The sequence below is a fragment of the Borostomias antarcticus genome (genome assembly GCF_949987555.1).
Source record: "Borostomias antarcticus genome assembly, chromosome: 24".
In the NCBI taxonomy this organism is placed as follows: Eukaryota; Metazoa; Chordata; class Actinopteri; order Stomiiformes; family Stomiidae; genus Borostomias; species Borostomias antarcticus.
Genome location: NC_140257.1, coordinates 10,480,110 through 10,494,593, shown reverse-complemented (window position 1 = coordinate 10,494,593; position 14,484 = coordinate 10,480,110). Strand labels below are relative to the sequence as shown.

At 41.9% G+C, this 14,484-nt stretch overlaps 1 protein-coding gene across 1 annotated transcript; it reads left to right on the top strand.

Moving 5' to 3' along the window:
- Nucleotides 1–10,947: 10,947 nt before the first annotated feature.
- snai2 (snail family zinc finger 2) lies at nt 10,948–12,976 on the top strand. The gene is made up of 3 exons (XM_084457997.1): nt 10,948–11,078; nt 11,332–11,853; nt 12,350–12,976. Exons 1-3 carry the CDS (start codon nt 11,000–11,002, stop codon nt 12,529–12,531), a joined length of 783 nt encoding a protein of 260 aa, XP_084314123.1. The 5' UTR covers nt 10,948–10,999; the 3' UTR covers nt 12,532–12,976.
- Nucleotides 12,977–14,484: the final 1,508 nt, after the last annotated feature.

The following is a 14,484-nucleotide window of genomic DNA, read 5'->3' as shown; positions in this document are numbered from 1 at the left end:
ACAGTGGGCTCACCTCAGCAGAAAGGCCCCCGGCTCTTTATGTGGAGAGGTCTGGCCATCAAGCAGGGAGGCGGGTGCTGGTTCTACTCCGGACCTCACAGGGCATGGCTCTGTGGTGGGGGTAGAGGGGGGCGAGGGGGAGGGTTGTGGTGCTCTGCTGTCCCTCCCCTGGTGACGGCGCCCAGGGTGATCTGTGGCGGTGGTGGCCGGCTGTACCGCCCCCTGGAGCAGTGAGTGATGGAGCCAGGTGACGGTCGAGATGCTGCCTGCTGCTCCCAGCGCCAGGAGAGGCTAGGCGGGTCTCCTTTCATCCAGTCTGGCGCAAAACCACAGAGATCCAGATCACCACACGCACTGAGAAAACAGACGAGACATGGGATACCATCTCCATTAGTCGATGGAAGAGTAGGGACAGCCAACCCAATAAGCCGAAAGCAGACTGTCATCCCTTGAATGCTACAGATGTCTAACATTTGCAGAGTAGGCTACAAGAGGCTGTGGCTTTGACTGTGAAGATGCTGCATAGTAACTGTAGATCTGTGATCTGGAATTCACAAGAGTAAGATCATTATTTTTATTTGGTTAGTGTAGTGAGGGTTGGGATAAGCAAGAGAGAGAGAGAGAGAGAGAGAGAGAGAGAGAGAGAGAGAGAGAGAGAGAGAAAGTGTGCGAGAGAGAGAGAGAGAGAGAGAGAGAGAGAGAGAGAGAGAGAGAGAAAGTGTGCGAGAGAGAGAGAGGAGAAGCTAGGAGACATGAGTTTCAGAGAGTCATTTGAGATAACAAGTAACCTGTCGTTGCTTGTGAATGCCAATTAACTCATGTTCTTCTTTTTTCTTGCCAACAACAAATTATTTCAAGGTGTTTTGTTGTGTGGTAATGGAATCCACTTGAAAAATCCTGCTCATTAGTATGTCTTTGTTGACACCGCAATGAATATTTGTTGAGCTGGCTGTTAGTAAGTGTTTTGCGTCTGTGATCATTGTAGACTCCTGGCTCATGATTGAAATGCGGCCTTGTATGCTATTAGCTCTCTGCATTACAGCTGAAATTCTCTCTAAAGAAAAGGACCGTTTTTTCTGTTCTCTCAGTACCATGGTGCCATTCCCTCTCGAGACAGACATCTCTCCTTGATGGAGGCAGTCATCAATGCGGCGCCATTTTTGGCTTAAACATGAATGCCTATGGTGAATCCAAGCTGAGCTAATAATGCAGTGGTACGAGCCATATGCTGGCTGCTTGGAGGCAAACATGTCTTCCTATAGGAGGTGCCTTGGAGAACATATTGACAAGAGTGAGCGATTCACTTTGCAGTGAGAACGCAAGGAAACACACCGAGCGAGCAGAACATTTCCTCCCATTTCAGCTGAGTCAGTGAAGCTCTGAGGTATCCTATCAGATATTCCCTAACCCTTTCGCCGAACAGTGGGGCTCACACGCCACTGCTGATACAACAGGAAACACGTGAAATGGTCTGGATGGTATGGGCTGTGGTGTTGACCAGTGACCACCATGTTCTGGAAGATGGATATCTGGAGTAATTTCAACTGATGGAGGAACAGCTGTCTTACTGTCTTAGAGACAGACGAATGCAGGGTTTGACTGGTTTGAAACCCAGGTTATTTTATGTTATAGGCCTAGACTGTGCTCTCGGTCTCCTGTTCAGGATAATGGGAGCTAGTCTTTCATTTGTTAGAAGGCTCTCTTTTTGACAGTGCCAGACAGTTTGACAGTCTTGTTCTGCGAAAATATAATGAGAAACGCCACCCCACCCCCCACCCCACCACCATCACCACCATAAGAAGTGTTTCTTTCATTGCATTGCCCTCTCCAAGTTCCATTGTAATCCATTCTGACACATCTCTTTTACGGTAATAGTTTCTAATGATATTCTCCTGTTGATTCAGGGAGCTCTGCTATATTAGCGCTATTAGATTTGACTGCTGCCTTTGGCACTGTGGATCACAGAATCCTCTTATCATGCCTTCAACAGTGCATAGGCATCAAAGGTACTGCCCTCAAATGGTTTGTCATACCTGTCAGATAGGACTTTCTCTGTTAGGTGAACCTGACTGCGACCTCTCTTTCCTTTGGGGTCCCTCAAGGCTCCATTTTTCATTGTATATTTTCATCTTTCATCTTTTTTCATGTTTTCATTGTATACTGTATGCTGCCCCTGGGGTCCATTTTCAAGAAACACAATTTTCATATTTAATTGTTTTGCTGATGACACACAAATCTATCTGCCCATAAAAGCAAAAATTAAAGATTCTAGAATTAGAATAGAATAAGAAAGTTTATTTGCCATGTGCAACAAGTACAGGTACATTGGAGTTATTGTCATTTCTTGTCCTTATAGTGTCTTATCAGCACTAATCAGTTTTTCATTCCATTCATACGTAAGTACGCAGGTAGACATTTAAAGGTTCCCAAACTGGCCATTTACTACCCGTAGTCCTCATCTCAGCCTTTGTTAAACTGCTTAGAGGATATAAACACTTGGATGGGTTTAAGCTTTCTCAGTCTCAGACTGAGATCATTATTTTTGGACAACCAGACCAATTGAATGACCCTGATAGTACTCTTACCCCTTTATCTTCCTACAATCGATCGCATTGTGTTGCCTCTGTATGAAATGCGCATATATATACAGTTTTATTTGATTTAATCCTTTATAAAGAATCTTGGTGTAATTTTTGACAGCTCATTTAGATTTGATAAACTGATCAGTTCTGTTGGCAACACAAGCTTTTTTCAAGACTTCTAGCCAATAAGGCCTGTCTCTCGCCCACTGACTTCAGGAGAGTTATTCATGCTTTTATTACCTTTCGATTAGACTAATGTAATTCTTTGTATGTGGGTGTAGAACAGTCGTCTCCATCGCCTGCAGCTAGAAGAGAATGCAGCCACTCATCTTTTAACTGGTAAAAGAAGTGCTCACATAACACCTGTATTAGCCTCCCTCCACTGACTTCTTGTCCACTTCAGACTTGATTTTAAGATTTTGTTGCCTGTTTTTAAGGTTTTAAACGGGATGGCACCATCCTATACAGCCGAACTATTGCATCATCTCCCTCCAGTTAGAGCACTGTGGTCGACCAATCAGTTGCAACTTGATGTTCTGAGATCCAGGCTCAAAAATACAGGTGACTGATTAGTTGCAGCTGCTGCGCCTAATCTCTGAAACAGTTTACCTAAGAACTGCCCAGAACATAGGAATGGAATTTTTAAGTTATTGTTAAGACCTACCTCTTCTCGTTAGTTGAGTTAGACCCCTCGACATAATTTATTATGTTGATTGTTAATTTCTTTTATGTCTGTTTTGGTATTTCTGTTCAGCACTTTGGTCAACCATGGTTGCCATGGTTGTTTTGAAATTGGACCAATCAGCAGTGTCTATTTTCTCGTGTTGTTTTGACTTCCATCTCTGCTGATAATTTGCAAGACAACCCCCCACCCCACCCCCCACCTTCATCATTTAGATTCAATGAGATCTAATTAGTTGAGATATTGTACTATTTGCAAATGCTACAGTACTTCTGCTTTGAGTTCAGTGGTACGGTATTGTGCATTCTGCCACATTTTTGTATCCCTTTTGAGCCTGACCAATGTTGCTTTCCTGGTCCGAGCCAGAGAGTATTGTGCCAGAGGTAAATTAGTGATGGACACATTTATGGACCAGCTTCCTGACCTTCCTGATTGTGATGGATGGGTTTTGGCAAAAGTAGTGGCCAGAACAATCGGATCATTTCACAAAACAGTCCCTATTGTATGCCTGAACATAGAGCACACAGATGTTAAATAAACATAACACACATATGTTAAATAAAGGACATAATGGAGGTGAGAGCATTGTTGAGATACAAAACTAATGTAATTAAATGCCGTTAAAGGGGTTACCTGGTACTCTCTGGTGGTTTTCTTAGCTGTAAATAATTGATGGTCTTCCATTAACAACTTATGATACCATCCTTATGAGGATACCATGCCAGGTCCATAGGCACAGTCTGAGCAAGTGAAGCATTTACTCTGGCTGTCCCAATTAACATCAATGAAAAAAACTAATTGTTATTCATGTTCATTACAGTCATATAATGGTATGTTCATTCATAAACTCATTGTTATTAATGTTCATTACAGTCATATATGACTGTATGTTCATTCTATTCGGTTTAGAATCTACATGCTAGTCAAGTATGCTTGCAGGGTAAAACTATACCATGAATATATCATCGTGCACACATAAAAGAAGAACAACCCTAGTCCAATGCAGTATGGGTAGGCTTGATAGAAACCAATTTGAATTGTCAGAGGCAATCCTCCATTACTTTCTGAAACATTTTGGTTACTTTATGAAAAATTGGATTGATGGCGGGGGAACATTAAAAGACCTGAAATAAAGGGCTATGATAGTGATGACAATTTCAAAAAGTAATTTGTTTAAGACAGTTGGCAAATTTCTGTCCGGGGAAATAAGTTAAATGCAATGTGCGATCAAAGGAGAGGGATGTATGCAATTCTATTAAGCTTGAATGAAATATTACAGTGCTCTCATTTAGTACACCTACAGTAATATCCCTTAGGAAGTCTGTGGAGTTGCTCCTTGCTTCCACTCTTTCTGCCACCATTGCTGTTATGCCAGTTATAATCATACATGCCTCAGCATGGTTTTACCTATGCAAGGCCTTAAATCTGACTGCTGAGTGGTGTTCTAGGACAAACTAAAGCTACTGTACAATCCCACTGTAATAACTTAAAAACACTGTAAAAACGTACAAGAAAATAACAAATAACACAGTACACTGTAAGCTACATCATATCAATATTTACCCAAACACAGTGACCAAACACTGTTGGTGAAAACCTGAAATACAAAGGGAGAACACAGAGACAAAAACTGCTTACTGTAGAAAAGCAATTGGCTAACAGGGTTGTGCAAAAGGCCGAGAGCAGCTAGCTACAGTAGATGTCAAGGTACCAGTGCTTACTGAATTGAATAAGCAGGCTATATACATTAATCAGACATGACCTAAAATTGTCCAGAGTGGGTTACTTACAGTATACTGTAAAACATCCAGCAAATACTGCCAGCACCAGACAGAAATCCATTGGAAGAGGTAAAACAGCTCATCTTTAGTCAATGCCTTGTTTGTTGCTCTTTTGTCACTTGCTATTTCAGCTATTTCAACCAGTTTGAGTCATGGTGCAAAAATGAACCCAAATGAGAATCATTCCCCCTGCCTGATCATTCCCACCATAAGAGCTGGTTTGCATTTGGCAGTCAAAGATTTAAGTTTATAGCGCTATGACAAATAAAATAAAGCCTTGGCATCTCCCCCGTTAATTCCAATCAACATGGGGCGATTCATACGGATGGCTGACCGAATCTGCCCAAGTACATAGAAACAAGAGGTGTGATATACAGTAGGTAGACTTCCCTCCAAGAGATTCAAGATTTCTTTGTCACATGTACTGTACATGCACTGTGAAATGTTGCTGCCAGCTCCAAGATTATGCTCAATACAGATAAACTCCAATACTCGAATGGAGTATTTACAAGTTACAAATTTACAAATTTCACAATAAGTACCATTTCTGTACAGTATAAAGATAGGGGTAAGATAAGATAGATACCAGTCTGGGTGGATTATGTATATGCTATAGGACTATATGGAGATTAACAAACAAACAAACAAACAAACAAATAAATACATAAATAAATAAATAACTGGGGGGCTACTCCACCGCACAGCTGCAGGGCTAGGCTGGAATGCGGACATCCAATTTGCCCTCTGAGTATACAGTAGCATTGACTGTATTTTCTTCAGGAGCAACAATGACTAGACGGTACCACCACCCAACACCTTTGTTACAGTGATGCCTTTTCTGCCTTTTCACAGATATTATTCATTTCATTAGAGCTCAGCAGACATGGAAGACACAGTAGTGTTCATCCACAAATCCTTACATATCCCATTCTCAGTGTCCACATTAGTTATTGGCATATACAATATGCTCAAATACCATTAGTAGAGCTACAGCCTTAAAGCAAATAGTACAGTAGCATAACACATGAATGATAGTGCACATTCTCCATAGCCTCTTTGGATTGGTTTACTAAAAGACTAACAGTACATAGCAGCAACATGCATAATTCATGCCAATATGTGGATTCACTGTTACTAAGTATGCTTCTGGGGATAGTACAGTATATCCCTAATGGGCAATGTTAATAAAGATTATTCTGTCAGCATTTTTCCAAAAGGCCCAGTGGTAGAGCTGGTAATTACTGATAGCTGTAGAGGTTAGTAGTTAGCCTAAGCTACTCATTGGCATCAGTTGTGTTGCCTTGCAAACGTCATAAATGGAATCTGAACAGCTCTCAATCAGTTGTTCTTGTGCATATTATAGCCTATCTGTATAAGAACTTCAGCTACATAAAATTCACCACAGTCCTGTAATTAGTTCTTTCTTACCCATGATAAAAAGCAACTTGATGTGATGTGGCAGTTTCTCTAACAGCCATCCAATGCAGACTCCCTACAATTGGGAGTTGAACAAGCACTGCCTGGTCTGCTGTCAGGGTGACATGGTCACCAGCTTTCATGTCACATTTCACTCAAGCCTTGTCACTTGGCCAAACGGTCCGAATGATTTATGCCATAAGATGTATGGGGGAAGGGTGTATGCTCCAAGCACAAAATTGTAAGTGACAAGTCAACATCTTTGAGACCTCTCAGACAGTTTCCTGCATGTCCTATGACCGTTGAACAGTGTTCAGCTCAGGCTTCTCTCCATATGAATCCATAACCACTAGGCCTCCAAAAGCCTACCAAAATCCTGCACGATAACAACTAATGTGGTAATGATTATGGTGGAATGATAGAACGTTGTAAATCAGGGGTAGGTACGTGACCGGAGGAGGTTTCAATACAAATCGTGTCTACTCGAGCTTATCCTATTCATTCATCTTCATTAGGTATTCATTCATGTCCAACTCAAAGCCATTAGCAGCCATTTAGACATCCTGTCAAAACTGACCTTTTCAAGTGATTGAGTTCGCAAGAGTTTGCATTTATTCACGCAAGACATGAGACTGACAATGGGATAGCTATATGATTCCCAGCCGCAAAGCTCTGGATCTTGTGTGTTAAACAGCAGGCGATGCAAGTGTTGCCACAGTTGGACATATCATGCCTTGCTTAGGTTGCTGTAGGTTGTTTTGTGTTAGTTTCTGGGATTGCCAGTTTCAACCATGTTGAGTAATGAGGTATCTGGCAGCATGGTTCGTGGCATCAGAACTATATTTAGTTTACGTGTATTTCAGTAGCAGCAACAGTAGCCTATTGATTGTGCTGTGTGGCTTCTCTACTTCAGCCATATATCACTAGAGATGAAAAGGGTTCTGACACTGGGGGCGCCTAGGGCAGTGTGCTGGCCACTGCAACCTCACATTTTTAAAGAAATTATCACTGCTCAAATAATGGCTGGCCTGGCTTCTATAGTCTATATTAGCGATAGCACTAACTATAGCCTACACAGAAGTGAGAGTCAGATAGTCATGATAGATGGCTACTAGCCTATATTTAATTAATTAGTAAGGCTAACACTGAATTCTGGTGTATAAAAGCACAGCCTAGCCTATAATTCAAAGCAAATTAAATATAGTAAATGTTAACGTATTTAGAGGTCAGTGTTGCACAGCTTGGCTCCAATTACATTAGAATTACATTTATTGTAGCCTATAGTAGCATAATGTAAACTACCCAAAATGCGAGGCTGACTAGTGAAATGTTTTCAAATTGAGACCTTACCTGATTTTAGTAACAGGTGGTGATGTAGTATTGGACACTCGGCCCCTTACATAAATCCCTCCTGAAATGAGTATTCAGTGTGAGTAACGGATGCTAGAAATATCTGCGAAATCATATCGTATCCTTGTGGCACCAAATAGCCCACGGTATCCAGTGCACTGAAGCAATGTGCAAAATCCGTCAAGAATCCCGCACTAAACATGAAAAACATATCTCCACATCGCAGATAGCAGGGCTGGGGTTTTCATTCCGTCGACATCTCTAGGCAGGGATGTTTCACCTCTCCCGTGCGCTCAGCTCTGGTGCGAAATATGACTGGGTACAAATCATATGCGATTTGTTTCAAGTAATGCCAGTCGAGTCAGTTCTTAATTTACTTACGGAGCACTCACGCTACTCACTGTGCATACATGTTGTATTCATTTAGGCTACTTTCACCGTTGAATAAGGACATCTATTGTGCACATGAGTCCAAGCTTAACAGTGTCCTCGCAAAGAGCGCTTCTGCCAATTACTCGCGAGCACTGCGGTATGAATTCGTTAGGGAATGAAACCCGGGGCTCAAATCAAGCTGCGGTTGAGAAACCACCAGCGCAAGAGCGAATTGAGAGCCGGCTTCATGAAAATTCCTGACTGGTTTTCAAAGCAGCTGTCATTTGCCTATACGCATCCCCTCTAGAGGATATGTCTTGTAAACACCCCGACGAAGTGTCTTGTCCGTGCTAATGTGAGCAGTCAAGACTCGGTGTGAAGCACAGCAGATCAGAGAAACTCGCGTTCATATCTTCAATAGCCTATACATCGAACAGCTGTGTTTTTTTGCATTGAGATATGGTTTCCTGCGTGAGCAGCTGTGCAGGTGCGGTATAGGTAGGCTATATTAGGCAGCCTCTAATTCTAAAAGTAAGTTGAATACAGACCTATGACGAAATAGGGAAAGCACTTCTGATAGTTCTTATGACTGGACTAGTAACATTAATTTTTTTAATCACACGTGTGAGGAATGTAAGAAGCCTAATAATTAACACAGTTTCTCAATATTAGAAACACTGTTTAAAATAGGGAACATTTAAAGGGCCCTTCGTGAAGCCGTTGTGGAAAGTAACTATTCATGAGCGTACAGTAATTGTTTTGTGTAGTGCATTTGATTCCAGTCATTCTGACGTGGGTGGCTGGGTGGTGGTGGTCATTATAATGTCATATGTGTCAAGTGTGGCCCTGTGACTGATATAAAGGCAGTCATCAACCATGGAGAAATAGGTCTCCAAAAAGCTCACTCAATATGTGAGCAACACACACACACACCAACAGAGATTCCAGCACCTGATTCACATCCATGTGATCCAAAAGCACAGCATCAGTATGACAAACTGGGTATTGAACCTGTGTAAGAAACAAGGTCACATACTGTGTGCGTGAAAGCCTTTTTCTCTAGTATTTTAGCCCTGGAACACTTCCCATGGCTTCCACCTTGTAGGAATAGAATGTATTAGATCTACTTTTCACGGATGAATTATTTTCCCTTCAGCTTACCTTCAGAATGATTGTCTAAACCAATATTTACAGGAATATCAATCAAGCGATCAATCGGCTGCCCTGACAGATTTAGGAGGCTGCGGACCAAGCTGAAGCACAAGCACTTCATCTCTCTCTCTTGAGAGCAGCACCTGTACTTACCCATGTTGTTATGGTGAATGCGAAGAGCTGGAGCTGGCTTATTTCTCCATGGTTGCATTTGATAAGTCCATTTACTTCAGGGTCCACCTCACTCTCGCGGATATAGGCTAAGGATGAGTGAAGATACACCATTGATTATAAAGAAAATCTCACTTGGAGCACAATGTTTACCATCAAATTATCACAAAACATCTCCTCCTCCTCCACCACCACCACCACCACCACTCACCTACCTTGTTGGTCGTGTGTTGGACAATATGCTCACAGGTGGTGAATCGTGGAGGTATTGGGGTGAATTCAGGCTGCATAAGTCATAGCTTTGGGGACATAGATATAACAACACCCATTAAATATGAAGCTGTTTTGGACAGATAACCCATTCTACCGTTTATAATTGAATAACCGCACAAAGGGAAACCATTCATCATCTGCAAATTATGTTGCATAGATAAGATTGCCTGAGCCAGTTCCCAACTCAGCGCTGCCATACTGTAATGAGGTTCTCATATTTGCTGACCTAGCCAATCAAACAGGGACCTACTTTTAACGCTGCCCATTTAGTCTTCCACGGGCTAATTATTTTGGGACACATCAACCCCCTCCCTTCCTTGTAAGCTGAATGAACACAAGGGGGCGTAGAGTGCTAAGTTTCCCCTCTTCCTTCCCCTCAGCGGAGGTAAATGTGATTAAGCTGTTGAGACTGACCTTGAAAGCCAACTATAGTTAGATTTACATTCTAAGGAGGAATACCTTATTGGATTATTGGCAAGGAAATGCATGATTTCCTTCATACACTCACATCAGAGAAAATCTGTCACTGGACAGACCATGCAGCAGAATGCCAATGTGGAGAGTATAATGTAGTCAGTCTCCGTCTCTCCTTGAGCCTTGCACTGCTATTAGTTTGAAGAGATATTGGATTATCAAATAGCCTATCAATTAGTTCATTATTATCACTTCACTTACAATCTTCACATTAAGCGATGTAACCCCTACAGCAACAACATGATTTCTTTTTTTATTAGTTGCTCAGATATCATTAGGCTATTCATTTTCAGCCTCCTCCTTGTTACAGCATGCAATAAAACTCTCATTAGAAACAACCTGCACATTCCAGTGATTGTACTGGTATGTCTCCCAATATGAGTGTCTTCCTGCAAGCCCATGCACCATAGTTCACCAGACCCAATTTTCCAGCCAACACCTGTCTAGCTACAGAAGGTGGTAATAACCCCGCCCACTCGGGACTGTACTTGAAAGCGCGTTTTAATTGGATTGAGGAGCGCAGATATGTAAATGACTCTGCGTGACTCCTCCCATGCACCTGATGGGGAGTATTTACAGCTCCCTACTGCTGCCCACTGTACTGTTACAACAGCGCTGCGCTACACGATGACACTTCCTTGGACTATGCAATAAGGGATTTTCGTCCACACAGTGTTTTGTAGCGTCCAAAGGGGACCGTTATATTTACTAAAAGTTTACCCAAAGTTTCACTTTGATTTTCCAAGATGCCACGCTCGTTTCTGGTCAAGAAACATATTAATTCTGCTAAGAAGCCAAATTATAGTGAGCTGGAAAGCCCCGGAGGTAAAGTTTTCAAAGTTCCTTGTTCCTGAGTAGCCATGTGAATAACATGTACACGTGCTGAACTGTTACAAGTTAGCAAATTAACTGAGGCAACGTAAACATAGGCCTACGTGTTTGTTTCATTGTAATGTATCTCATATTTCAAAGTGATTGCCTCTCTATCAATCTGTGTTATTCACTAAGGACATGTTTGGCTGGTGTTGTCAGTGAATTTACATCACGAATCTTATACGTTTTTTGTCTCTCTTTTCAGTGTTCATTTCGCCTTATCTCTACAAGGCTCTACCCTTGCCTGTCATCCCTCAACCGGAGATCCTTAGCTCAGTGGCTTACAGTCCGATCACGGTATGGACTACCAGCAACTTGCCGCTCTCCCCACTTCCAAGCGACCTCTCTCCCATCTCTGGATACCCCTCGTCGCTGTCCGACACCTCTTCCAAAGACCACAGCGGGTCTGAAAGCCCAAGAAGTGATGAAGATGAGCGTGTGCTCACCAAGTTCTCAGACCCTCATGGAGTGGACGCTGAAAAATTCCAATGTAGTTTGTGTAGCAAGTCCTATTCCACTTACTCTGGACTGCTGAAACACAAACAGCTGCACTGCGACGCCCAAACGAGGAAATCATTCAGTTGTAAATACTGCGAAAAGGAGTACGTTAGTCTTGGAGCTCTTAAAATGCATATCAGAACTCATACTTTGCCGTGCGTCTGTAAAATATGCGGCAAAGCCTTCTCCAGACCATGGTTACTTCAAGGACACATCAGAACACATACCGGTGAGTATCTAAAAAGAGAATTTCTTTAGAGGTAGAAACACTGAAGATGTCTGAGTGTCCTATTTTTTAGTTAACGAGATGATGTTGTAGCCTATGCAAAATTATAGGCTAACAGATGAATGGCCTCTGGAAGTCAACTATTAGAAGTTTTGTTGTGGGGACTCTTACTTAAGTATACCTCCACATATACAATTCTGCCATTCCCCATACACCTGTCAAAACAAAGTTCAGGGATCGGTTCCCACCCCTCTTCCATTGACTTGGAACATGGATATCTTTTACAATACCTAGGACTGATGTCCATTGTATGTATTGATAGCAATAGCTTGTCCTTGACATGATTCAGGTTTTCTCACATTTCTAAACCTTTGCAGGACACAATAATTCCATGTTCAAGTGTCCCATCATTAGCTGAGCTGGGAGTGGCATGTTACTGTAGGTATCTGTAGGCCTATGTTTGTGATTGTTGACACATTTCTTTTCTCTCATCCTACAGGAGAGAAGCCATTTTCCTGCCCACACTGCAATAGGGCTTTTGCAGACCGGTCTAACCTCAGAGCTCACCTACAGACCCATTCGGATGTGAAAAAATACCAATGCAAGAACTGCTCCAAAACCTTCTCCAGAATGTCTCTTCTGCACAAGCATGAGGAATCTGGTTGTTGTGTAGCACATTGAGCTGGGATACCACCAGGAACCTCTGTTACTCCCCAGCCTTCAAGAACTGTCAGGGGACAGCATCGAGGCTATCTTCCAAATATGCAGACTTTCCCTTGAATAACGATCCATTTCATTTCAGTGTAAAAAGAAAATCAGCTCTGTCACGTGCCTTTCATTTCAGTATTTTCGCCATTTCATCCTTGACAGTGTTGAACTTTGCCTTGTCATATACCCACCTGTCTGTATTCATGCGCTCGGCCATGTCTAGAGATTTGTAATGTGCCTTCTGTAATATCTCTCTCGGAGATTGTGCTTTCTTTTATGAATGAACCACAGTTTGTTATTCCAAATGATGTATTACAACAAACTACACAAGCAGTGCACAGCCAGTGGAATATTTGAAGCCATCGTTACTCGGAGAACAAGTGCAAAGACTTATGTTGAGGGTGAAAGTTTCTCCAAATTTGCACAATCGTGACACAGTAACTATTTGCCAGCACTCAATTTAGCAATACGTTTTCAAATGCCTCAATTTTTGCCTGGCATCTATGTCTTTTTTAAACAATTGTTTGCATTTATATTTTTATATATTTGAATGTAAGTGTGACTGAGATGATTGTATATTGACAGTGCGAACTGTGATTGAATAAATGCTTTTGATATCTTAAGATACTTTTTAAAATAAAAATGTAAAAACTTTTATAAAAAATAAAAGTTTAATAATGGTTGAGTTTATTTCCATTTGGCGCCATACAATATTCTAGTTGCACAAATGATGTTCACATTCGCTGGGTCTTCATTTTATTGATTGAGTAACATCCAAAGAACATGATTGCTTCAGTGAAATGTACAAGGCAAAAATCTGCATCAAGCCATGATTGTTCCATGCCATGGAGGTGAGAGAGGTGACTCAACTCAGACTCAAGGCTGAACCTGTTCCCTGTGAACCTGTCCAGACATCAAACAAACTTGAAATTTAACACATGCCAGTTATATTGATCTGCACTTACCTGCTATAGTCTTTTGAGGACCCGTGGCCCTTTATGTGCCTGAGAGAGTTAAATTTAAATGCAAACACATTCTATTTTTCCTGTGTACAGCTATTGTTATCCTTGAAAAGAAAAGTGACAAAATGTAGACAAAATCTCTTGCCTCTGCATCCATTTCTCATGAGAACATGAATCAGATTGCTTGCTAACTGAGGTAAAGTGAGGTCTGCTGACCTGTTCATTCACAGTAGTTGGGCTCTAAAATGTTTTTACCCCTAGATTCGCATTGCTTTGACAACCTCCATGAATTCTGGGATCTATGCCACCAAGGATTAAATTGACTTCCCCAGGCTACATTTTGTTGTGTTTTTACAGTGTGCTGTCTACTTATGTGAAAAGAATACAAAAAGCCCATTATTGAGAAGAAACAGTGGAAACTAAACACTCTAACAAGCAAGTGAGTTCTAGGCTTTGACCTAATGTACCAAAGCTACTGACCTGGAAGATGTGATTTGACAAATAGACGCCGGTTTCCCAGGCTGAGAGGAGCCGAGCTCCCCTGTAGGTAGATGCTCCTCCGTGTGTGAGTCACCATCAAAGTATTCCAGGTGCTCTCCACGCCTCCTCTGATTGGACCAGGTGGCTCCAGGCTCTCGGTGCGCAGTGTGAGAGAGAAGCAGGTGCAGCTCACTGACACAGACCACAGGAATTCTACAGCAGAGTCAAACTGGGGCATATGATTAATGGTGCATCATTACAAGCATACGATGGGTGGCACCTTAAGCTGTGTATGTTCTCTGCCATGTAATAAGAAAAAAGTGGCAGTCCAAATGTCACTCTTGGTGATATCAATTCACATGAGACACATCAGGTTTCATTGGATTGCCCCACGCCATGTCACCGTGTCACTAGATGAGAATGTGGAAACGTGCTCAGTCTCATTTCCTAGGGAAGTTCCTCTTTAAAAATGAGGATGAACAGC